Raw genomic sequence first — 24,828 nt, forward strand, 5'->3', positions numbered from 1 at the left:
TATAAGAAAACAGTAGGAAAAAGGCAGATTGTCAACTTAATTAGATGTGAATATGGAAATTAAAACACCTGTTGTTTGGATAAAGTGTAATAGATCAAGAAGATCTAATTAATGGTTGAAATTAAAGGAAAGAAAATGTGGTAAGTAGAACGAAAAAGAATAAAAATGAACTTCAGACCATCAATCTGTCTGACTACAGTGAGGATTTAGTTTATGCTAGCACATTATGCCTAGATGAAAGGTTTTCCTCACAGTGATACTAGGGGTGTTGTACTAGTGTTACTGGGAGGAGAATTTGATGATGAATATATAGTTCGGCACTGGGTTGCCAGATATTAGTATTGCCTTATTTTTCTTACATTTTGAAGAGCTGTGTCGCACAATAGATTAATTCACTGGCTTTTCATCTTCAGAGACCTGACCCAACACAACTTGAGACACCATAAATGGTCCTGATTTTCAGAAAGTGCAAAATCATGCTCCTCTGCTCTATCTTGGATTGAACTTACAAAAATCACTTTAAAAATTTTTTGCCTTGGTTTCTTATGTTACGCATAAAATTGAGTTTTTATCCTCATCCAGCCTTTACTGGATTTTGGTCTATATTATGTATTTTCACATAATTGGAAGTCTGAGCAAAAGAGAGGCCTTGTGAGAGTTTTCCCACTAATTTCAGTGGAATCAGAATTTCAGCCCAGGTTTTTGAAACATATTGAAAGTCAGGACTATAGTGCATCAGTTGCTTAATGGGGAAGTGCTACTTGTTCTTCTCTTAAGGAGCTTGAAACAAACACTTCAAAAATATTTGTACTTTTAAATGGTGTCAAAGTTAGAATCAGGACTCACAATTTGTCAGACCATTCTGTTTTATTAGCGCAGTGCTCCGCCAATAACACCCAGATAATGTGAGTGGCCCTGCAAGACCCAAACAGTCTTATTTATACAGATAAAAGAGCAGGAATTAGACAAAGGGACAAAGAAAGCAAAACAGTAAAATTCACCAGGGGCATAGCATGCATATCCTATTTCCTTACTAACTCTTATCGATCTAAGGCTAATACTTCACCAATTGCCCTTTAATGGTGCAATTGTTCTGTGTGAATGTCTGTATTCCTGACACTTGGATTGCAGCATTCCAACAGTTTTACTTAAAGGTACAGACAGCATTTCTTTAATCCTTTCTATTTTCACAATATAATTCATTCTACTTTCACGATCCCTCCTTTTGGTCAAGTGCACGCCATGACCAACAATTAGTGGGTTCCACAAATTAACCGTTCCTTGTCTCTTTGTTCATCAGTGGTATTCAAAATCATCATATTAACACTCTGTTTTGGGGCAGTCATCTGGGTGACACAATTCTGGATACAACAGGAGATTAACTGAAAGCATACAAAAATCACTAAGATTCCAAACAGGATAGTTAGGGCTCCCTGAAAAACCAGTTTCCTATGCCAGAGAAATTGAACAGGTTACTTAGCCACTTCCATAAAGAACTCGACTCTTCATGGGGAAGATATGCGATTTGTTCTAAGTGGCTAGCGCGATCTGTTACCTCATTGGTATTGTCGGGTATAAACACACAACATTCTTTTCCAGTGAGAGCACAGGTCCCTCCTTTGGCCACCAGCACTATGTCCAATGCCTGATGGTTTTGGAGGGCCACCTGTTGGATCGCCCCTGTTTCTTTGGCCAGGGTTTTTAAACTTTCTCTGGTTTCATTTGCCATTATTTTAACTACTGCTTGTAACCTCAGGAGCCTTTTTGCATGGTATATTACTCTCCCAAGTGGGATAAAGAAACTGCCAATAGCCTCTGCCCAGGTGTCATTACTGTTCCATATTGTGTTAAACGGACAAGGTCCTCCAGTGAGGTCTGGAGAATTGAATGGGTAGCCAGGACAGGAACACCAGTTTGAAAGTGGGCTGGGATGTGTCTGCAGACCTAGCATTTAGAAATAATAAGGGTCTGAGCTATCCACACTTGCTGCTGGATAAAAGAATTGTCATTGTGGACTCCCCAGACCTTAAGACACCAACAGCCGAGGAACAGGCACCACCAGAGGTGCATGTTGGAGGCAGAGCCCTTCTGGTTCTGACAACCTCAACTGAGGGAACTGCAGTCACCGTTTTATGTCCATGTCATAAACAGATAGCTAAGGGTTAATGTTCTTTTACCTGTAAAGGGTTAACAAAGGGAACCAAACACCTGACCAGAGGACCAATCAGGAAACAAGACTTTTTCAAATCTGGGTGGAGGGAAGTTTTGGGTGTGAGTTCTTTGTTCTTTGTCTTGGTTCGGTCACCCTCTCGGCTCTGAGAGTGATTTTTCTATCTCCAGGCTTTCTAATCTTCTGTTTCCAAGTTGTAAGTACAAGGATAGTAAGACAATAGGTTTATATTGTTTTTTTGTATTTACATGTGTGTAGTTGCTGGAATGTGTTAAATTGTATTCTGTTTGGATAAGGCTGTTTATTCATTTTTCTTTTAAGCAATTGACCCTGTATATTGTCACCTTGATACAGAGACCATTTTATGTCTTTTTCTTTCTTTTTATATAAAGCTTTCTTTTTAAGACCTACCTGTTTGAGTGTTTTTCACTGGTTAAGGCTAAGAAACTAAGGGAGGGGGAAAATCTCTTTGTGTTAGATTTACTAAGCCTGACTTTGCATACCCTCTGGGTGAAGGGGGAGAGAGATTAGATCTCTCTGTACTTGTGTATCAAGGACTTGAAGCAGGGAATTTCCCAGAGTACCCAGGGCGGGGAAATCTGGGAGGAGGTAAAGAGGGTGGAATCCCTTTGTTTAGATTCATGGAGCTTGAATCTGTATATCTCTCCAGGAACCCAGGGAGGGAACACCTGGAGGGGAAGAGGGAGAAAGGAAGTGGGTTATTTCCCTTTGTGGTGAGACTCAGGGCATCTGAGTCTTGGGGGTTCCCCTGGGAAGGTTTTGGAGAGACCAGAGTGAGCCAGACACTGGAATTCTGGCTGGTGGCAGCGATATCAGATCCAAGCTGGTAATTAAGTTTGGAGGTTTCATGCTAGCTTCTCATGTTCTGAACTCTAAGGTTCAGATCTGAGTAGGAGAGTTATGACAGTCCACCAGGCAGCAGGTGCTAGGCTCACTATTGCTTCTTCCTGGGCCTTGCTTTATGTAATCGTCTGCTTCCGGCAACCCTTACGAGAGCGTAGATTGTAAGGTATTGCAGGCTGTTCCTCTACGTCTTCTTCTGGAGTCAAAATTGACTCTGCGTGGTCCTGAGGTGATGATTGGTTCATTGGGGGTGGTGCATTCTTACACTGCGAAGCATGTATCCACTCTGAGATGCCAGACAGTTTAACAGCCATCGATGTAGTAAGCACTGCCTGGTGATTCTTTGATGTTCTTTAAGTCTCTTTACTACTTCTTCCTTGACTCTGGCTATAACAATGGCCTTCACACCTTATCTTTTCCTGATGCATACATTCCTCATTCACACAAATAGATTGAGAATACAAACAGTAGTATTTTATATCAAGCAAAAAAAAAGGCATTGCAAATTAAACCTTGCTAAGCTTTACAATTGATAACCAAGACAATTTACATTGAGACCCAGGCCTTCATTGTTTCTCTAATTTACTTAACATAGGCACAATAGAGAATCCTGTCTCTTAGTAACTAAATCTTAAAGAGTTAAGAGAGGGCCCAATTTGTAATGCATATGGGAAAACAGACTCTTATAGTCCCGGGGGGTCATTTCTTTCTGCTATTTAAAAAAGTGGCTAGCAGGATGAAATCAAATTATACTTTAATTCTTATGGGACATTATAAAATCCTGCTCCTACAACATATCCCCCTTTTGATACCAAGATTATTAATCGCTAGTGTCACTTCTTATTTAGTCCGCGTAATAGAAAATACTGGGAGGTGATTTGGGCCTGTGGCTTTAGCTTTGCATACACTTGTTTTATCCAACAGCACATTTTAAACATTGCAATTAAACACATACAATTTAAAACCAAGCACAATTAGGGGTAGTAACATTAGTATGCTAGTAGTTGTGAGAGACCATCCAGAAAATATGTTATACCAATGGTAAGCTGTTATGTCTTTCTGCAGTGGCAATTCTTAACATGTCCCCATTTGCGTGTATAATGTGAATGGTCCAGTTTTCCACATTTTTTTTTCTAGGAACTATGTTACCTTTTTTACCTTTTAACAGATGATTGGTAACTCTTTGCTATTCAATGCCAAGATTGATAGAGAACTCAGCTAAATCAGTGCTTACTGTAAGCTGAGACTTTCTTTTGTTGTTGTTGTGGCAAATAGTGAATGTGATTATTAGTAAACACAGTACTTATATTACATTTACATTTGTCTTCTGGTGGGTTACTAACACTTTTTAAACAATTTCCCCCAAGAATTAACACATACACATAGCCCATTATACAGTACTTTGGTCTCATTATTAATTTTATTTCACATACAGGATTCTAGTGAGATGTCTTTACTACAGGGCTTTGGAGCAGCAGGCATGGATAAGCATACCCACTTTGTACAACCTGTAGTGTTCAATAGTTTCCCTTTCTCCACAGCCCACTGTCTTGAGGTCCAGGACAGCCAGAAAGATCCCAGGTGCAATCTGGGGAGTGGGCTAACTGGAAAAAGGGCCCATTTTCCCTTCAGAATGGCTGCAAAGAAACCAAGAATTCTTTCTCTTTAACATGGTCCTTTTTAACATTTTCCACAAAGTTTAACTGCTTAATTCTCTTCAGCCTCTGTAGAGTTAACTTTTCACTCTCTTTTCTTAAATCACTTGTTTATGTCCCAAAATGACACCTTTATCACCTCAGATTTCACCATTTTAAGTATTGTTCCAGGGGTTTATGCCTGCACTTACTGCTTTTCTTACCCCTGACACTATTCCCTTAGGACTTTCAACCTGTTTCTTTATCTGTTACTTGCCTGCTTGTCTGGGCCCGATCCTGCTTTTCTTTTTTTTTTTTTCAATGAACCGTTTGTGAGTGATATTGTGGTCATTTCACAATTTTGAAAGAAATGTTCAAGGAATGGGACCAGGAAGGATGGGGGCTAGTTGAGGAGCCCACCCTCCTTGCTGAATTGGTAGTGGAACACTAAAGAATCAGTTTTTGAGGCAGACAACAAAGGGGAACAGAACAAGGGGCTTTTTGTCCTTTTTACAATGAGAGGGGAGTATGAAGGGGGTTGGATCGATCCGGGGTTTGGAGAACGGGATAAAGGGGAGCGCTCAATCTGGTGGTGGGAGAGGAGGCCTTTAATAAAGCTTTTAACTTATTATTTGAATATTTGAGAGAGGCGAGTTTTGATTTTGTCCACCTATGATTTGCCTCTTGCCACCACTGCATGAAACAATTAACCTCTCCTTTAGCCAATTTAGTTTTAGGTTGGCAGAGTTTGTCCTTTAAGACATCCACTCAGTCTTTGTTTCAAGATTTTAACAGTGGCCACTGAGTTTTGGGATCCCCCTGAGTTAGCCTAGATCATTTTTCCAGAAATTTACAGGAGTCTGGACCCTTTTTACAGGAGTCCGGACCCATCCTAAATACATAAAATGAGCCGGTGTTCATTTAGGGAACGGTCCCGACTTAAGATTTCTGGTTACCAATACAGGAGGACTTCACACACCAATCACAAAAGAAGGAAATTCGGGTTCGTCAGAGCGATGCCCAGTGCAACACCCAAAGGGAGCCCACAGGCTACTGCCTCAGTCGCTCTTGCTTTCACACCAGGGGTTTTACCCAAAGTGCGGTGCGGCTGCGATTGTGCAGATTCCACTCACTCAGACTGCAGGGACAGGAACCCCTTGGTCGGCCTATTCCCGGACGGAGACAGCACCCAGACTCAAACACTCCACAAGAGGACGGATAGACACAGAGATAGGACAGTCCTCAGTCCGGACAAAACACAGAAATAATTACCTGACCAGATTCCTGATGTCAGATCCCAGGATCCCTACCAGAACAGAGTGGGAACCAACAGGTTCAATGGCGTAGACCTCACTGTGGCTGTGCGCCTTTCTGCTCTAGTGGAGGACCGCTCGGGCCAAATGCCCAGGTGCCGGCTATCACGGTCATCCTACAAAAACGGTCAGGAATCACACAGCCCCAGTGAAGACGGTTGCCATCTTGGTGGAACCTCCAAATTGTCAAAAGTTAGAGTCAGGACTCACAATTTGTCGGACCACTCTGTTTTATTAGCTCAGCGCTCTGCCAATAACACCCAGATAATGTGAGTGGCCCTGCAAGACCCAAACAGTCTTATTTATACAGATAAAAGAGCAGGAATTAGACAAAGGGACAAAGAAAGCAAAACAGTAAAATTCACCAGGGGCATAGCATGCATATCCTATTTCCTTACTAACTCTTATCAATCTAAGGCTAATACTTCACCAATTGCCCTTTAATGGTGCAATTGTTCTATGTGAATGTCTGTATTCCTGACACCTGGATTGCAGCATTCCAACAGTTTTACTTAAAGGTACAGACAGCATTTCTTTAATCCTTTCTATTTTCACAATATAATTCATTCTACTTTCACAATGGTCTTCATCATTTCATGTGGTTTTAATGTATTTTGAACTTACTGAGATGTAGAAGTATGGATACCAAATAAAGCATTAAAAAGGTAACATAGCTTTAGACTCTGGTACTGCAAACACTCATGCATGTGAATAACGTGATGCATTGTTATCAGTGTTGAAGCCAAGAGAGACAAGGTTGGTGAGATAATATCTCTGTGTAAGTTTGAAAGCTTGTTGGTCCAATAAAAGATATTACCTCAGCCACCTTGTCTCTATAACTTTATATGAGATACTTAGAGTGAGTTCAGTGGGTCTACTCATATGCATAGTTACTCATGTGCCTTAGACCCTGGACCTGCAAACTCTTGTGCTCATGCTTAAGTAGTTTAATTGAAGGTAAGTGAGTCATTCTGTTGTCGTTAATGGGCTTACTCACGTGCTTAAGGTTAAGCATGTGTTTGAGTGTTTTCAAGATTGGAGTCTTAGTTTATAATACATTTGCTGTCCTTTGGATATCCCAACAAATAATGACATTGTGTTTTGAGTTAGTTTTTCCCATTATATTATAAGATAGCTACATTCTGCCATTTCGTATGCAGATTCATAATGTTCCGGTAAAAATAAATTTTAAAGAAAATTTGTATACTGTGAAACTTATTATTAAAACACTGAAGTATTTTTGACATGGATTGGGTTTCCTCATAATCCTTTGTACTTTTTTCTCTTCATAATAGTCAGCACCCAAACTAGTTGTTCTTTCTACTGTCTTTACGTCTGATCCTGCAAATCCTTACAAGAATAGACCTTACTTATGCAAGCATTTCCCCAGTGTGACTATGCACACAGAGTCATTATGTGTAAGGCCAAAAGGGACCACCAGACTATCGAATCTGATGTCACAGGGCACCAAGCCCACAACCAGAATTAGAACAAAGTTTTACGGCCAAGAGGAGGCTAAACTATTCTGTGCGGGCTTGTAGAATTACTCTTCAGATTTTCAGGGTATTTAGCTAGTTATTTTTCATTCTGATTTTTGGGTTTACATTTAAAAATATTTCTTCTTAAATATGTTGCAAACTGGTCACTTGTTGGTTGTAGTAATAGAATATGGCAAAATGTTAACATACATTACTGATGTACCAATCATTTTGTCTTCCAGTGGTGATGATGTTTCCTCTTTAAAAGCAAAAGGTACAGTAACTTTTCAAAATATGCAGTAGTTTCAAATGGATTTGTTATTAGATTATCAACTCTGTTGAACACGAATCTCAGTCTGATTAACCAAACTACATTTGTTTTGTATCCCATTAGTTTCATGAGTAATAATTTGTGGGGTTTTGTTTGTTTTCTTTCATTTATATTTTTCTCAGATCCATCATGTATTCCTTTCATGTTATTTATAAAAGTATCGTGATTAGAGGAAAGGTAATCATGCATTTATAATTCAGTATGATGTTTTTGTCTAACTTCTGTGTATCACATTTAAAGCATGAATTATTCATATAATGCCAAATACTGCAGTTAGTGGGTATTTTGTGTGAGATAAGGTATGGCTGAATTTGACCTATAGCACCCTTACAATTTCAATTATAGTAAATGTGTGAAAAGTAACTATGACATAGCTTGAAATTATGATAGCTACAATAAAGTCAGGATGATCTGTACAGATGCTCTTATACATCTAAATTCTTGTATGCTCTTACTGACCCCAGTGTGAACTGAGTTCCTTTGTTTAATGCACATCTTCATTTTACTCCCCCATATAACACAGTTCCATTGCCTATCATAGAATATCAGTGTTTGAAGGGACCTCAGAAGGTCATCTAATCCAACCCCCTGCTCAAAGCAGAACCAATCCCCAGCAGATTTTTGCCACAGATTCCTATAATGGCCTTCTCAAGGACTGAATTTACAATTCTGGGTTTAGCAGGCCAATGCTCAAATCACTGAGCTATCCCTCTCCCCCAGGATGTCAGACTAGATGATCACAATGATCCCTTCTGGGCTTGTAATCTCTGAATTGCTTCCTCTTTTTGTTGGATGTACTATGGTAATGAGTAGGGGAATCAGTAATTCTGCTGTCATGGCACAAGTTGTGTGGCTGTGAAAGAAGAGTGACCAACCTCCTCCAGAATGATTCTAGATAATTATGCATCACGTTCTCTGTTCTCTAGTGGCAGGCATGGTGACAGAGTGGGTGACCACGACCTTTCCTCCCTCTCCTGGAGCTGTAATATGTCAGTGCCGCTTCTCACTGATCTTCAGCACCTAGGATTGAGAGCCCCAAATTTACTACTGGTTACACACCGTGCATTTTCTGGTGACATAATTTTATGCTTTCCTTAAGCCACTGGACTGACAGAATTTCAAAGGGTACATTCAATAGTGAAGAAGTCTTTTAAAAGGAGAGTGAAGATAATTCAATAAGTATCAATTTACAAGGGTAAATTGTAGGCAGTAGTCAAATTCTCTGCTTCCTGAAAAATTAAAAGAAAGTCTCAAAATAACTGAAGTCACAAGTGCAAGCTTTTAACTTCTTGATTGTTTTTAGTTGTTCCTTGAGGAAAATTATCTTTATGAGAGGAAAAAGGAATAGGTAGAATCACAATAACAAGGACAGCAGTATAATTAATTACTAAACTATGGAGTCTGTGAGAGAAGGAAATAGGAATTTACTGTCAAATCATTTCAATAATTCATCCACAGGTTTACTCGCCCCAAATTTCATGAGCCATCTGATCCGGTTATGGCCAGATGCTGTGCCAAAAGAAGCATAATGTGTGCCCACATTCCCTACTTTAAACACACATCAATCCATAGGATGAACGGAGTTATACTTTCGAAAACAAAAACTGGGACACTTTTATGACTAATTTTTTAGGGTTACAAAACTCGTACAAAAGTGCACTCTTTTTAAATATGTGCTGACGTTGCTATTGCCAGCTCCTAACTCAGCAGCAATGTGTGTATTTCTCAAGTGGGAGGATGTTTTTCAGTAATCCGGTGTTCTGAATAAGTTTGTCATGAAACACTGGACCAGTGTCATTAATAACCATTTTGAGCAAAAGATTGATTTTCATAAAGTCATTTAACATTTGTCTGAACCCCAAACTGTTCATCACAATTAATATTGTTCCTGGTAAACACAGAGCGTATTCTTGAAGAAACATTTTGTAGTTATTAACAAAACCAAAGCATTTTGACTGATGAAATGAAAAGCCAAAACATTTTGTGTGTCCCAGAAGAAGTTCTTGGGACAGTAGGATATCATTTGAAAAACCAGGACTGTTCTGGTGAAACAGGACACTTGGCTACTTTATGCAAGATTACGCTATCATGTATTCACGTCTCCAGGTAAATCTATGTCCTTGTAAGGAGGAGAGGATGGAAGATAATAAAATAAGGGCAGGATCTGATAAGAAACAGTCAAATGAAAAAGAGTCCCCTTCAATTTCATCATATCGTGGCAGGCAGCTAAAAAGTGACAAGTTTTTAAAGTGCTTATATACAAATGTTAGAAGTCTAAACAATAGGATGGGTGAATAGAGTGCCTCATATTAAATGAGGATATTGATATAGTAGGCATCAGAAAAACTTGGTGGAATGAGAATAATCAGTGAAACACAGTAATACCAGGTTACAAAATATATTGGAAGGACAGAATCATAGAATATCAGGGTTGGAAGGGACCTCAGGAGGTCATCTAGTCCAGCCCCCTGCTCAAAGCAGGACCAATTCCCAATTAACTAAATCATCCCAGCCAGGGCTTTGTCAAGCCTGACCTTAAAAACCTCTAAGGAAGGAGATTCCACCACCTCCCTGGGTAACCCATTCCAGTGCTTCACCACTCTCTGAGTGAAAAAGTTTTTCCTAATATCCAACCTAAACATCCCCCAGTGCAACTTGAGACCATTACTCCTTGTTCTGTCGTCGGGTACCACTGAGAACAGTCTAGATCCATCCTCTTTGGAACCCCCTTTCAGGTAGTTGAAAGCAGCTATAAAATCCCCTCTCAGAATAGGTTGTGCTGGTGGGGGAGTGGCATATGTGAAAGAAAGTGTAGAATCAAATGAAGTAAAAATCTTTACCGTACCGAACCAAACTGTACCGTAGAATCTATATGAATCGTAACTCCATGCTCAAATAATAAGAATATAGCAGTAGGGATATATTACCAACCACCTGAGCAGGATGGTGATAGTGACTGTGAAATGCTCAGGGAGATTAGGGAGGCTATAAAAATAAAAAAATAATAATGGGGGATTTCAGCTATCCCCATATTGACTGGGTACATGTCACCTCAGGACGGGATGCAGAGATAAAGTTTCTTGACACCTTAAATGACTGCTTCTTGGAGCAGCTAGTCCTGGAACCAACAAGAGGAGAGGGAATTCTTGATTTAGTCCTACATGGAGCACAGGATCTGCTCCAAGAGGTGAATATAGCTGGACCGCTTGGTAATAGTGACTATAATGTAATTAAATTTACTCCTTCTCATAACACAAGAACTAGGGGTCACAAAATGAAATTAATAGGAAGCATGTTTAAAACAAACAAAAGGAAGTATTGCTTCACACAACACAGTCAACCTTTGGAACTCTTTGCCAGAGGATGTTGTGAAGGCTAAAACTGTAACAGGGTTCAAAAAAGAACTAGGGTACATCTACACTACCCACTGGATCAGTGGGTAGTGATCGATCTATTGGGGATCATTTTATCGATCCCCGATCACTCTGCTGTCGACTCTGGAACTCCACCGTGGCGAGAAGTGGAAGCGGAGTTGATGGGGGAGCGGCAGTGGTCATGTAGCTGAAGTTTTGTATCTTAGGTCGACACCCCCCTGTAGTGTAGACCTAGCCCTAGATAAATTCATGGAGGATAGGTCAGTCAATGACTATTAGCCAGGATGGGCAGGGATGGTGTCCCTAGCCACTGTTTGCCAGAGGCTGTGAATGGGTGCCAGGAAATGGATCACTCAATGATTACCCGTTCTGTTCATTCCCTCTGGAACACCTGGCATTTGCCACTGTCTGAAGACAGGATACTGGGCTAGATGGACCTTTGGTCGGACCCAGTATGACTGTTCTTATGTTCTTATATGTATGTTCTTAGCTGTGGGCTAAAGGCTGCCGGGCCCGTGCGGGGGGTCCAAGTTCCTGGCTGCCTGGCCACTCAGCACAGCAGGGTCCAGGCTGCCCAGCCAGATGTGGTGGGGTCAGGGTCAGAGCCGCCAGCCAGCCCTGCAGGGTCTATGGTCTGGGCCTGCCGCCTGGCCCCTCACCCAGGGCTCCGCTCCTGGCCCCGCTCTGTGGAGGGGGCTCTGGGCGGGAGGCGCTGCGCATATGGCACTGTGGGCGAGTTATGCTCATACAAGGCACACGAGATCTTTATAGAGGAAGGTAAATATGCAGCATTTATTGAAAATACAACAGTTAGCATATACTTTTCAGTCACACACACATATGCACACACACACACACACACAGAGTCCTGCCAGTGATGTTCATAGTTACCAGTGTCGGTCGCGATCTGATGCTCCTGGAGTGTGGCAGGACGAACCCAAAACCCATGGCCAAGAACCCTGGTTCTTACAGGTTTTTTTTCCTTTGTTGAAGTCTCTGGACCGTTGCTTCTTAATTGGTGTAAACATTCCAGTACACATCCGAGAGAGTCATCCTGTCCTTTGTTCTGATTTAATCAGTTGAGAATAGAGAACAGAGAATCCTGTCTCTTACTTGCTAAACCTTAAAACAAAGACATGTATATTTAACTAGTGTGCCTAATTTGTAATACATATAGGAAACTATAGTAGACATTATAACACATCCTAAAACAAAAGAGTGACCATAATCACTCTTAAGGATTGTTCTGGCCTGTCATTCCTTTCTGCTATTCAAAAAAGGTGGCTGGCAGGATGAAATCAAACGATACGTTAATCCTTATAGTTCATTATAAAATCCAGCTCCTACAGGCGTGTTTGAGGGGGCTGTGGTTCTCAACCTTGGGCCCAGGTAACACTGTAGGCTGCATAAAAATAGATTGAGAACAACTGGTCTAGGCTCATGGACTTTAACTGTTTGTATGTATTTGAAAACGTTATCTATTCTTTCATTTTTCTTGTGAAACATACATATTTTATCCTCTGCTGTATTTCTTTTTCTAAAGTAGAAAGTTATGGCACTACAGAGGATGACTCAGCTCAAGAGTGTAAATCAGGTAAGCAGAAAAGTAGTATTCTTACTAAAGCTCCAAGTCTTAATGAAGAGTCCATTGAAAACTGCAAGCAGATTATCCATATAATATTTTCTTATTTGAGTATGGAATATTTTACATTTTGGTCAACACCAGACTTTATAGAACAGGCTTGACCTACTGTTCTGATCCTTTTTTAAGGCGTCTAAATAAGGTCTATCATGTCGCTGAGGTGTTATGTAAGTAAAGGGAGGAATTTCTCATGATGTTTTGATAGAGTAAGCCTGTGATATCAATTTTATGCTAACTCCTCAAATTATGTTTGTTTCTTACCAATGTTTTCTTTTCAGCTTACACTTTTAAATGTAATGAAACCTTTTTGCAACACATTCACTGTCTGTGCATCAAATCATTGCTAGTCTGTGCAGATATGCTAAAGTAGGGAGAGGGTTCATGGAATTCTTTCCCCAGTGTGCCTGCTGTGGGACAGCCATAGCTTAGATTGCTGAATTGGGGACTTTATGTTGTGGGGCTAGAGGAGGTCTCTCAGGTAGGAAGTTCCCAAACCATTCAGGGCTTTATATGTCATAACCAACATCTTAAACTTTACTCATAAACCAATAGGAAGCCAGTGCAGATTCTGGAGCGTTGGTGTTGTATACTCCCAGCAAGAAAGCCTTTTCTCTCTCTCTCTCTCTCTCTCTCGTGTATATAACTTGTTGCTCAGCTAATCCGCTTAAATATCTAAATTTATGTTTTGCTTATCTGTGAAGTTATTTAATTATTACCATGGCTAATGGGATGTAATTTTATTAAGGAGAAGACAGTTCTGAAAATAACTCCGAAAGTAGCTCTGAAAGTGAGTCAGGTGAGTATTATGTTGCAATATCTGTATTTCCTTGCACTCTTTTAAGCTTTTAGATTGATCTTAAATGATTAAAACACTACTGTTTATGTAAATAATTTCAAACCAATTATTTACCTAGATCAATTCAGTGATTAGATACTGAAAAGCCGACTAATATTTTATGTGCTCAAATTATTCTCATTCTCATTATTCTTAGTTTATCCCATTCTCTTTCATGAGTAAGGATTTACACAGAGAAGTAATAAAAAAAGGCTAAAGTTGTTTTATTCTAGACACAATACTTGTTGAAATCATTTTTTGTATCACAGTAGTTGTCCTAAGCAACAAGAGGTCATAAGTACACTTAAAAATTGGCAGCAAAAGTGGCAAAACAGGATGAGCAGAAAAAGAATAGCAGGAAGCGATTGCTGTTGGTGAAAGCCATGAATGTTTTGATGTATGCGTTATATTACCAGTAGTCTATTTATATTTCTTACAAGTTGATTATATAATTTGTATTTACATAATTAGAAGACTTCTCTATCTGTAGATAATGAGACAGATATAAGAAAATCAGGTGAGTATATATATTTTTGTTCTTATTTCTGTTGCTATTAAAGGACAAATTCCATTAGTGATTCTTAAAATAATTTATAGGGGGCAATGGGATGCAAGAGCAAGCAAATGACTGAGTGTTGATACAATGTGTAACATAGCCTAGTTGTAAAGCATTTATTCCTGTTAACCTCTCCTCTTATTAATAAAGAGCCCAGTTAAGTATTTATATTGTATGGTCTTGCGCACTCACACTGTGTATTTATAAATAAATACATTCAAAGATACTTTCTTAATGCAATTTTAAAGTTGCAGAGTTAGGAACCCTAAATTCAGGAAATTCCAAAGTTAGTTACTTAGATGCATGTAAACATTGCAAATAGCTATGCCGCAAACTAATCTCAGGTAAAATAGAATTTACTCAAGAATGGATTCAACTCACAGCCTTGAATTATGTGTTCACATATTGTTTTTCAGATAACATAGTGTAATAGCATGTTTTCCAAACCAAACACACACACACCCTAAGATAGTATGATCATGTAATTAAAGACTCTCACAGCCTGATTCTGCAACCCTTTCTGCTGGCAAGTTATCTTAATGGCACTACTAATGTGAGTATACACTACTCACCATGATTAAAGGCTGCAGAATCAGGTCAATGGTGCATATTGTAGGTAGAGTTGGTAGTGCCACCTATAGTTAAGGTAGCCTGACACTTCCCATTAAAAAACCCTGTTTTCAGTTGCTTATAACATGGCCAAACTTTAATGATTCAGACAGATATGTTCCATGCTGAGTGTATGCCTCAATTTGAAGCTTTTTGCAAAGTTTCAGGAAAGATGGTCTAGCCTTTCCAAAAACAATATTAGGGAAAAATACATTGTTTTCCCTATATTTAAAGAGAAAAATTCTTACAATCATTTCACTGAGAAGCTCTAGTGCAGTGATTCCCAAACTTTCATCTTCGTAGACCACTTTAAAATTTCTGAGGATCTCGGCGGACCACTTAATGATCTTTCCAAAAATTGTTTGTACTGTTAGCTAACTATTGTAAAGAGCTTTGGATAAAAGCGCTATATAAAAAAAACCCTTAATAATAATTAACATTTTTTTGTACTTCAGATAGAAGCATACAACTCATATTTTAAAATTAGTAGTCTTACCTTTCTAATGTGATGGATGTGCCTTCTTTCCCCTGCTCCGGCAGCCCCTGAGCTGGGGCTGGGAAGGAGAGGGGGTCTTTCCCTCTCCTCCCCACTGCAGCAGCCCCTGAGCTGGGGCTGGGAAGGAGTGGGGTCTCTACCTGGCAGCTGCAGCCCAGGAGCTGAGAAAAGTCACCTCTTTTTCTGGCTGCCGCAGCCCTGCACATCCCTAATTCCCCCCACCCCCTCTTCTCATGCCACTGCCCCCTCCCACCTACCCTATATTTCCCCCAAGGCCACCACCTCACCTTACATGTGCATCTTCTGCAGGGTCCAGGCACCTAATTAGTGGAGCTGTGCAGGTGTCTCCACTAATTAGGTGAGTGGCCCTTCATTCTCTCATGTGTGGCCACCCAGGTGCACACCTTAGAGGGAACTATCCACAGACCACCTGAAAGGAGATCGCGGACCACTGGTGATCTAATTAGGTGCCTGGAAGGTTTTTTTTAATATAGCTCTTTTATCCAAAGTGCTTTACAATAGTTAGCTCACGGTACAAACAACATTTGGAAAGATCATTAAGTGGTCTGCTGAGACCCTCAGCAATTTTCAGGTGGTCTGCAAAAATTAAATTTGAGAACCACTACACTGCTGCATCTGTAGTTTGAGGCTGGGACTTGAAATTTGGCATGGGAGAATCACCCTGGTGTTGGGGATAGGCTTTTTGTCATCTGCGTGAAAGTGTGTCTCACTTTGGCCAAGTCACAAGCCTTTAAAAATCTCACTTCACACATGCTCAGTAGAGATTTTATAGAATTTGGCAGTTAAATTCTCTGAAGATTCCATCTGCTACTCCTTTGGGAATTCTGCACCAAAAAATAAAAAATTCTGCACACAATATTTGAAAATTCTGCAAAATTTTGCATATGTTATTTGTCAAAATAACACAATATAATCATGCTATCTGTTACTCTGGTAACTCAATGGCAAGGGTCTATGGTGTAGATCTAAAGGTTCCTATCCTACTGACAAACACGTAGGGGTCAGTATGATTCCACATGTTGATTCCAATTTCGTTTTAAAAAAACTAAGTATTACACACACAAAAAGCTATGTGAAAAGAATATTAAGTTTGTAAAGGCAAACACTGAAAAGTTAGGAGATGCTAGAAGTAAGGTGGCCCATACCCTCTTGTGCATACACATTATAATAGTCTTTGAGCTTACTTTCATAGGACCCTGAAATTTGTCCATTATTTCATACATTCTTAGATATGAAGGCCATAAGGGACCATTGTGATCATCTAATCTCTCCTCTTGGATGACACAGGCCATATATGTAACCCAGTGATTCCTGCATCTATGCCAACAACTAGTGGTTGAACCACAAGATTCAACAGAAAGACAACACTTAAACATAGGTGACCATATGCCTTGGGCAGTTAAGACAGAAATACAGTATTGATGAAAGAGTTTTTATTATTATTTACATTTAAATCAGACTTTATGAATCTCATGGGTCTGTTTCTATGATCTGAATTGAAATAAAGGAGATGAGGTTGCTGATGAGGGAAGGAAATAGTAGCTTAATTTCTTTTGGGTAGGCAGTTGATGTCAGTGGAGTTGTGCCAGTGCACCTGGGAGCAGAAATTTGCCTAGAGGGCTGAAGGATTTATGTATTTCTGCAAAATATCACTGGATTAAGCAATGGAAAAAACTAGAATCAAAGGGAGGTTGGAATGTTTAGAGCCGATAGAAGGGTATTAAAAAAGATCATCCTCAGCTTTATTTTATGCAAAAGCTTTGAATAGGGCCTGTTTCAGCTTGAGTATAGTTCACTATACATAATTGTGTATGAAATGTGTATTTTATAAAAGTAATTTTTTTTTAGATGAAGAATTGGAAAAGAATGAATTGCTGCCACTTGTTGAATCAGGCATGAATGGATCTTGTTGAAATTGTTCATCTGACTATTTTTTAATAATTTTTCAAGAGTTGATTTTTTTCCTCTGTTTTTTCATTTAGAGGCTAATAGCCAATTTCGTTGTGAACATGTCAAGACTGAACATGTACGTTTTTAAAATTCACACTAGAATTTGTGTTAATATTTTGCAAATTGTAATACTGCAAAATTTGTGCTTCACCAAATTTATTCATTTATACTTACAGATCCAGAAAGAGCAAGTGACCCCCAGAAAACTTTCCGGAGGACAATTTCGGTAGGTATTGTTTAATGTAATTGGTGGATGTTTACATTGTCCAGCTCAAAATGCTTCTCTCTTCAGGTGAATTACATAAGAGATTAATTTATTCTTCTTCGAGTGATTGCTCATATCCATTCCAGTTAGGTGTACGCGCCGCGCGTGCACATTCGTCAGAAAACTTTTACCCTAGCAACTCAGTGGGCCGGCAGGTCGCCCCCTAGAGTGGCGCCACCATGGCGCTCCATATATACTCCTGCCGGCCCACCCGCTCCTCAGTTCCTTCTTACCGCCCGTGTCGGTCGTTGGAACAGTGGAGCGCGGCTTAGCTGACCTCCACTTCCCTAGCTACTCGTTTTCTCGTATATAATTATGCAGTTATAACACTTTTATATATATATATTTGTATGGTTATACGTGTTTTCCTTGCTAACATGGTTAGTTTAGTTAGCGGGGTTCAGGAAGTAGCCCCTTCCATGAGCCCAGTGCCGGAGCCATGCATGGCTCACCGGATTTTCAAAAGGGGCCCGGCTTACCAGAAGCCGCGGCCGAAGAGAGATCTACATGACTCCTGTTTGAAGAATCACACTTGACAGATAAGTGCCCCATTTGCAAGGCTTTTAAGCCGAGAACAAAAAGGTGCGGGGCTTTCACTTGCCCCTCCACCTTGGGCGCGGAGCGATGTTCAAGCGGCGGGCAGAAGCGCCTCCTCGGCACCGGACCCCGCCGGTACCACCAAGGCCTTCCGGCACCGACCGTCGCCGGCACCGATGTCGACTCGGCACCGTTCCCTTCTTCCGAGGTCGAGAGAGTCTACGATTCCTGCTGGTGCCTGGCGGCTCCCCGGCACGCGCCGTGGTTGAGCCCCCTGCTCCCGCTACTTCCGTGCCACCTGCATCGCAGCCAGAGAGCTCGCCTCAGTTGCGTTATCCGGCCTGCAGAGGCACCGATGACTTCGGCTCCGTCGATTCCAGTCCCCCAGGACCAGGGAATCCGGTGCCTGGCAGCTCCCCGGCTCGCGCCGTGGTAGAGCTTACTGCTCCTGCTGCTTCTGTGCCAGCTGCACCACAGCTAGACAGCTCGTCTAAGATGGCTCGCCCGGCGCCGACGACGTCGGCACCGTCGATCCCGGTCCCACGAGGGCCGTAGAATCCGGTGCCTGACGGCTCCCCGGCACGCGCCGTGGTTGAGCGTATTGCTCCGGCTGCTTCCGTGCCAACGGCACCGCAGCCAGAGAGCTCGTCTACGTCGGATCGCCCGGCACCGACACCTGCTGCGGCACCGATGACGTCGGCACCGTCGATCCCGGTCCCGCAAGGGCCATAGTATCCGGTGCCGGACGGCTCCCCGGCACGCGCCGTGGTCGAGCTACTTCTCCGGCTGCTTCCGTGCCCACGGCACCGCGGCCAGAGGGCTAGTCTAAGTCGGATCGCCCGGCACCGACACCTGCTTCGGCACCGTCGATCCCGGTCCCGCAAGGGCCGTAGAATCCGGTGCCCGACGGCTCCCCGGCACGCGCCGTGGTTGAGCGTATTACTCCCGCTGCTTCAGTGCTGACGGCACCCCAGCCAGACGGCTTATCTAACTCGGTTCTCCCGGCACCGGCACCTACCGAAGCTCTGATGACCTCGGTACCATGGATCCCGGCCCCACGAGGGCCGTCGAATCCGGTGCCTGACAGCTCCCCAGTACGCACTGTGGTTGAGCCTGCTGTTCCCTGCGCGCCGGAGATGTTACCAACGGCGAGGGCTCTCAGTGCCATGACGGAGTCAGTGCTGTCTGACCTCCCGACACCGTTCTGGTTGCGGGTCTGGATCTCGTTCCAGGTACCGATACGCCTCCCGATGCCGGTCCCCGGTGCCGAGTTGGGCAAGGTCCGAGTGAGTCAGGGACTCGGCCCGTGCCCTCTTTTAGTACCTCCATGGCCGTCCGGACACGCATCCGTGTCACCCCATATGCGCGGATTTTATGCTCAGGACCACGATCCTGATATCATGGCCAGCGGGCGCCAGCCCCGAAGCGGAAAGAGCCTTGGCGAATGCAAGGTGTACTCTGCAGGGGCCCTGCACCTCTGGGTAGCAAAGCAACAAGCCTTGCTTAGCTGCGATAATTATAGCACCTGGGTGGAGGAGTTTCTCCCTCGAACCTCCCACCTAGAGTTCGCTGCCGTCTTGGAGGACGGGGGAAAGAATTTACCCTTTGTTGGTAAAGGCATCTTCGCGGCAGAGACAGCCCCAGACTGCGAAGCCTGCTGGACAATAGGGTCCTAATGCGTCTCAGCATGTATACGCCTGCGACCAAACGCAGGCCTTTATGGCCCCAGCCGCCATACTCTGTGCCTAGCCAGAGGCAGAACTCTGGAAAACGGCAAGGCCAAGGTGGTCGCAGACAAACGTCAGGCCCCCTAAAAAGCCAAAGTCGAGGTCCCTCGCAATTACCACTGGGACCAAAGACGGACCTTCCAAGGTTCACCGGAGGGCGGTGTACCAGTCGCAGGACGGGATCCTGATCCCGCTTTCTCCTGGCATGGCCCCAGTTACTTTTAGGTCGCTGGGTCCTGCGCACGATGGAGCATAGGTACCACCTTAAAATTGCTCCAGCCCTGTCCCCCTTCAGCGGACGAAAGGGGCTAGGGGTTTTACTCCCGTTATGCCCTAGTCCCCCACTCGACCACAGGTCAGACCTTCCTGGTCCTGCATGGACTCAACCGGTTTGGGATAAGGTTGAAGTTCTGCATGGTATCCCTGGGAACCATTATTCCATCCTTGCCTCCGGGGGGCTACTATGCCGCCCTGGATAGGAAGGACGCGTACTTTTGCAATGCCATCTTCCCTCCGCATGGGAGATGCCTCCGCTTTATAGCCAGCGGTGAATACTCCCGGTTTACGGCCATAGTCGCCGCCTACCGTAGCTATGTCGGATATGCGTTTTTCCGTATTGGGACGATTCGCTTATCCGAGGAGACTCTGACACACAAACCACTCAGCCAGTGGGCATCGTCACGGTCTTATTCACAGATCAAGGCCTGATGTTTACTAATAGAGCAATCCGCTCTGGTTCCCACGCAGAGGTTGGGCTTCCTAGGGGCTATCTTGGTCTCCTGCCTAGCCGGAGCCTGCTTATCGCAACTGCGGTTTTAGGCGATGGCATCAATCATCTGAGGTCTGAAGGCTTTCCCAACGACCTCAGCTCGTTCTTGTCTCAGTCTCCTGGGTCCATGGTTGCCCGCAAGTTTGTAACCAAACGCGCCAAGCTCCGCCTCCGTCCTCTCCAAGTCCGGCCCACCTCGGCGTACCGCTTGGACAGGGAGCCAATGGTCATGGTAGTCACCGTTCCCTCGAACGCCTTAGGCTCCCTAGAGTGGTGGCTAACTCCCTCCTTGGTGTGGACAGGATGCGGTTTCATCCGCCCCAGCCCTCACTGCCCCTGACGGCGGACGCATCATCTCTCTGCTCGAGTGCTCATGGTCACCTCCGAGCTTAAGGCCTTCGGTCTTCTAGGGAGCTGGCATTCCTCATTAATGCCCCAAGAATGAGAGTAGTCCGCCTGGCATGCCAGGGGTTCCATCGGCAGCTGCGAGGCCGTTGTATCTCGGTGTTTACAGCCAACACAATGGCCAGGTGCTTCATAAGCATTCAGGGGGGACATAGTCCTCCCCCTTTTTTTTTTGTCAGGAGGCCATCCATTTCCGGGTCTTTTGCATGGCCCACTCGATGGAGCTGGCGACGTCCTTTCTCCCAGGCGTTCGGAACGTCTTATCTCTTTGACTCAGCAGGTCTTTCCTGTCTTACGAGTCATCACTCTGCCCCATGTGAGGCGTCCCGCTTTCCGGAAGTGGAAATGGTTCCTCGCACAGACCTGTTCGCTCACCGCGAGTGCAGGAAATGCCAGATGTTCTGCTCCTTCCAAGGTCTCTCCTCGGAATCGACCTTGGTCGCATTCCTGATGCCGTGGAACGGCCAACTGCATTATGCCTTCCCGCTGTTCCCACTGGTTCGTTACGTCCTGCTCAAATTCCGCAGGGGCGGAGCGTGCATCATCATCATGATCACTCCAGAGTGGTCCAGGCAGCACTGACATACCACGTTGCTCGGCCTGTCAGCCCAGACCTCATCACTCAGGGCAATGACAGGCTTCGTCACTTGGACCTGCAGCCTCTTCGCCTCACGTACCTGAGTCGGGGTGACAGGCAGCCTTCCGCCTGGTCAAAGTACCGAGCCAGGTGGAAGCGTTTCCTTTACAGCTGCAGTACGCTCGATCTTGCTCCTGCTGAGGTCTCGATCCCCTCTATTTGGCCTGCCTCTGGCCTTCAGCGGCAGGATCTGGCGGTATCATCGCTGAGGATACTCTCAGCAGCCATCCCTACCTTCCAGCAGGCTAAGATGGACGTTCAGTGTCCCACTATGGGTTCGAGGTCCCTCAAGGGCTTGGAGCGCTTGCACCCTCGGGTGCGCCGCCCAGCCCCGCCCTGGGGCCTCAACCTAGTCTTGGCCAGACGGGTCTCTGAGATCAGAGCTCTTACGAAGGTTCCACAAAGACAAGGTGCAGTTATGACCGCACCCGGCTTTCCTCCCTAAGGGGTTTTGGCCTTTTATGTTACCCACAGCTCAACGCAATGGGCATAACCGTTGCACTCCTTGGACATCTGTGGAGTGCTCGCATTAGTTGTGCTGACAGAATCATTTCCTAAGGTGCCCCAGCTCTGCCCCGGTAGCGGGCCAAAGGGAGGGCTTGCTTGTTTTCCTCTCAGAGGATCTCATCTTGGGTGATGGCGGACATCCCCACTTGTTATGATTTGGCTCATATTTCCCCGAGCCACATTACCGTGCATTCTACCAGGGCTCAGGCTTCATCTGCCGCCTTGCTGGCTCGTGTTTCTACCCACGAGACCTGTCGCGAAGCTCCATTGGTCCTCGGTCCTTACCTTTGCTTCGCAGTATGCCCTGGTTCAAGAGAGGCTGTAGCCTCTGGCTCGGCAGTTTTATTCTGCCACATTTCACTCCGACCCCACCGCCTTTGTAAGGCTTGGGATTCACCTAACTGGAATGGATATGAGCAATCACTCGAAGAAGAAAAGACGGTTACTCACCTTTGTAACTGTTGTTCTTCGAGATGTGTTGCTCATATCCATTCCGCACCCGCCCTCCTTCCCCACTGTCGGAGTAGCCGGCAAGAAGGAACTGAGGAGCGGGTGGGCCGGCAGGAGTATATATGGAGCGCCATGGTGGCGCCACTCTAGGGGGCGACCTGCCGGCCCACTGAGTTGCTAGGGTAAAAGTTTTCCGACGAATGTGCACGCGCGGCGCGTACACCTAACTGGAATGGATATGAGCAACACATCTCGAAGAACAACAGTTACAAAGGTGAGTAACCGTCTTTTTTATGTGTCCTGCTCAGTAACATGCTCATAATTGTACATGCCTCAAAGATGCCTCAAAATCCATTAAAAATAAACAGTTCATTACTCTCATCAGCACTAGCTTCTGGGCCAAATCCAGCAAAGCTTAACTTGAAGTATGTGAGCAATCCCATTGAAATAATTAAAGTTAAGCATGTGTTTAAGTCCTTTGCTATACTGAGGCTTCTGTAAGGTGTCTTGTTCTGTAATTCCTTTGTTTCACCTGAACTTGGCTAAATGACGTGTACTTTCCATTTGAATGTTTGCCTTGCCACAGTTACTCATGCATTTCTCACCTCTGGACTGGATTACTATAATGTGCATTACTTGGAATTAGTTCTGAATATCACTCAGGGTATATCTATATAGCAGCTGGGAGGGTGATTCCCAGCATGGGCAGACAGATGTGCTAGGTCTGCTTGAGCTAGCGTGCTAAAAATAGTGTGGCGGTGGTGGCAAGAGTGGCAGCTTGGGCTAGCTGTCTGTGCCACCCTGTCCACACTTCTGTATGTGTCTGTCTGCCTGCATGGGGAATCACGCTCCAAGTGGCTGTGAAGACATACCCTCAGGAACTTCAGCTAAGGTCTGGTCTAACATCTATTGAAGTCAATAGGAGTTGATTTGAGCCCTTAGTGCAGGTAGCAGCTCTCCATTTTACCTGTGTATCAAGCTCTGAACTGGTTTGGACTTCCTCCATTCCTGCATTTATTTAGCCGACATGCTAAAAAAACCAACCAACCAACCTAGGTTTAATCTTTAAAAAAAAAATTAAATAAAAAGATTTTATGTGCTATTTTCCATGCTTTTTTGTTTAATAGGATTCTGTTCTTGGTGGGGAGGAAACCTCCAAAGGAAAGAGTCATTTTTTAAAAATAAATTATCTCATATGAACCACTTTTAAACAAATCACATTATGAGATATGTAATATGTAATGAAAGTTAAATGGATTTGTCACATTTGTTCAATACAGGTTGAAGCTAGAGGCAGAGGGAACTTACCAATGTACTGTTACAGGCTTGATTTTCGATGTAACCAAGGCTGCTGTAATCAAATATTCTGTGTTGTCTTGGAGCAAATATGCTGATTATGTTAAAAAACCATGGATAGTCGGTGGCCCTATATTTGATGTCAGTTGTGACTCAGCCTCTGTTCTTACTTCCATTCAATTCCCACATTCCCTCAGCCTAAATGGTAAGTACTGTACATTGAGTTTAACAAAAGTAGATGTCTATTGCTATTCATTATAAGAAATGTTAATGTTTTGGTATCTCTTTGCAGATCATGAATCTGACATGACATTCAAAGTTTTACATATTAGAAGTACTGGTCCAGCAATTGAGCCTTCTGTTGATCATTCAATGACGCATGTCAAATGGCATGTGAGTTCTCTCTCTCCAGTAGGACCGGTTATTCAAACACAAGAGCCAGTACATTACAATGGGGCTGTAATTTTATACAAAGTTGTCAATAATCACCCTTCCTTATCATTTCGTGTCTATGTAGCAACAAACAATGATTCGTTTATAAAGGTAAGGTCTATTTTTTTAACTTATCAATGGAAAGTGCTCAGATTCAATATAAATATGCCTGAATGTTGATCATTAAAATGTTGACATTGTCATGTAGTTTAGGCCTCAGATCTGATGTACATCAAATTTATAATATGCCCATGTTGTTGTAGACATAAAGAGTCTGATCTTCCAATAGAGTGTCTCACATGCAGAGGTCTAGGAGTCATTGGGAATTCCATGCATTGAGGGCTTGCAGGATCAGGATGAGGACTAGAATGGTTCAACTCCCAGACCAGCTCATACTCTGGGTATGTCTACACTACCCGCCAGATTGGCGGGTAGCGATCGGTTTATCGGGGATCGATATATCGCGTCTCATCTAGATGTGATATATCGATCCCCGAATGCGCTCCTGTCGACTCCGGAACTCTACCAGA

General features: G+C 43.5%; 1 protein-coding gene across 2 annotated transcripts in view; it reads left to right on the plus strand.

Moving 5' to 3' along the window:
* Window positions 1-24,828, plus strand: part of LOC115657938 (NACHT, LRR and PYD domains-containing protein 1b allele 5-like) — a 52,039-nt gene that overhangs the window by 14,373 nt on the left and 12,838 nt on the right. The window contains exons 2-9 of one of the 2 annotated variants that reach the window (XM_030576303.1): window positions 7,702-7,733; window positions 12,708-12,758; window positions 13,552-13,602; window positions 14,132-14,158; window positions 17,306-17,349; window positions 17,450-17,499; window positions 23,851-24,071; window positions 24,159-24,409. In XM_030576303.1, the coding sequence (XP_030432163.1) occupies window positions 7,702-7,733; window positions 12,708-12,758; window positions 13,552-13,602; window positions 14,132-14,158; window positions 17,306-17,349; window positions 17,450-17,499; window positions 23,851-24,071; window positions 24,159-24,409 (727 nt within the window). The remainder of the gene's footprint in view (window positions 1-7,701; window positions 7,734-12,707; window positions 12,759-13,551; window positions 13,603-14,131; window positions 14,159-17,305; window positions 17,350-17,449; window positions 17,500-23,850; window positions 24,072-24,158; window positions 24,410-24,828) is intronic. The other variant, XM_030576304.1, reaches the window with a different exon arrangement.

The sequence above is a fragment of the Gopherus evgoodei genome, chromosome 9, assembly GCF_007399415.2.
Source record: "Gopherus evgoodei ecotype Sinaloan lineage chromosome 9, rGopEvg1_v1.p, whole genome shotgun sequence".
NCBI lineage: Eukaryota > Metazoa > Chordata > Testudines > Testudinidae > Gopherus > Gopherus evgoodei.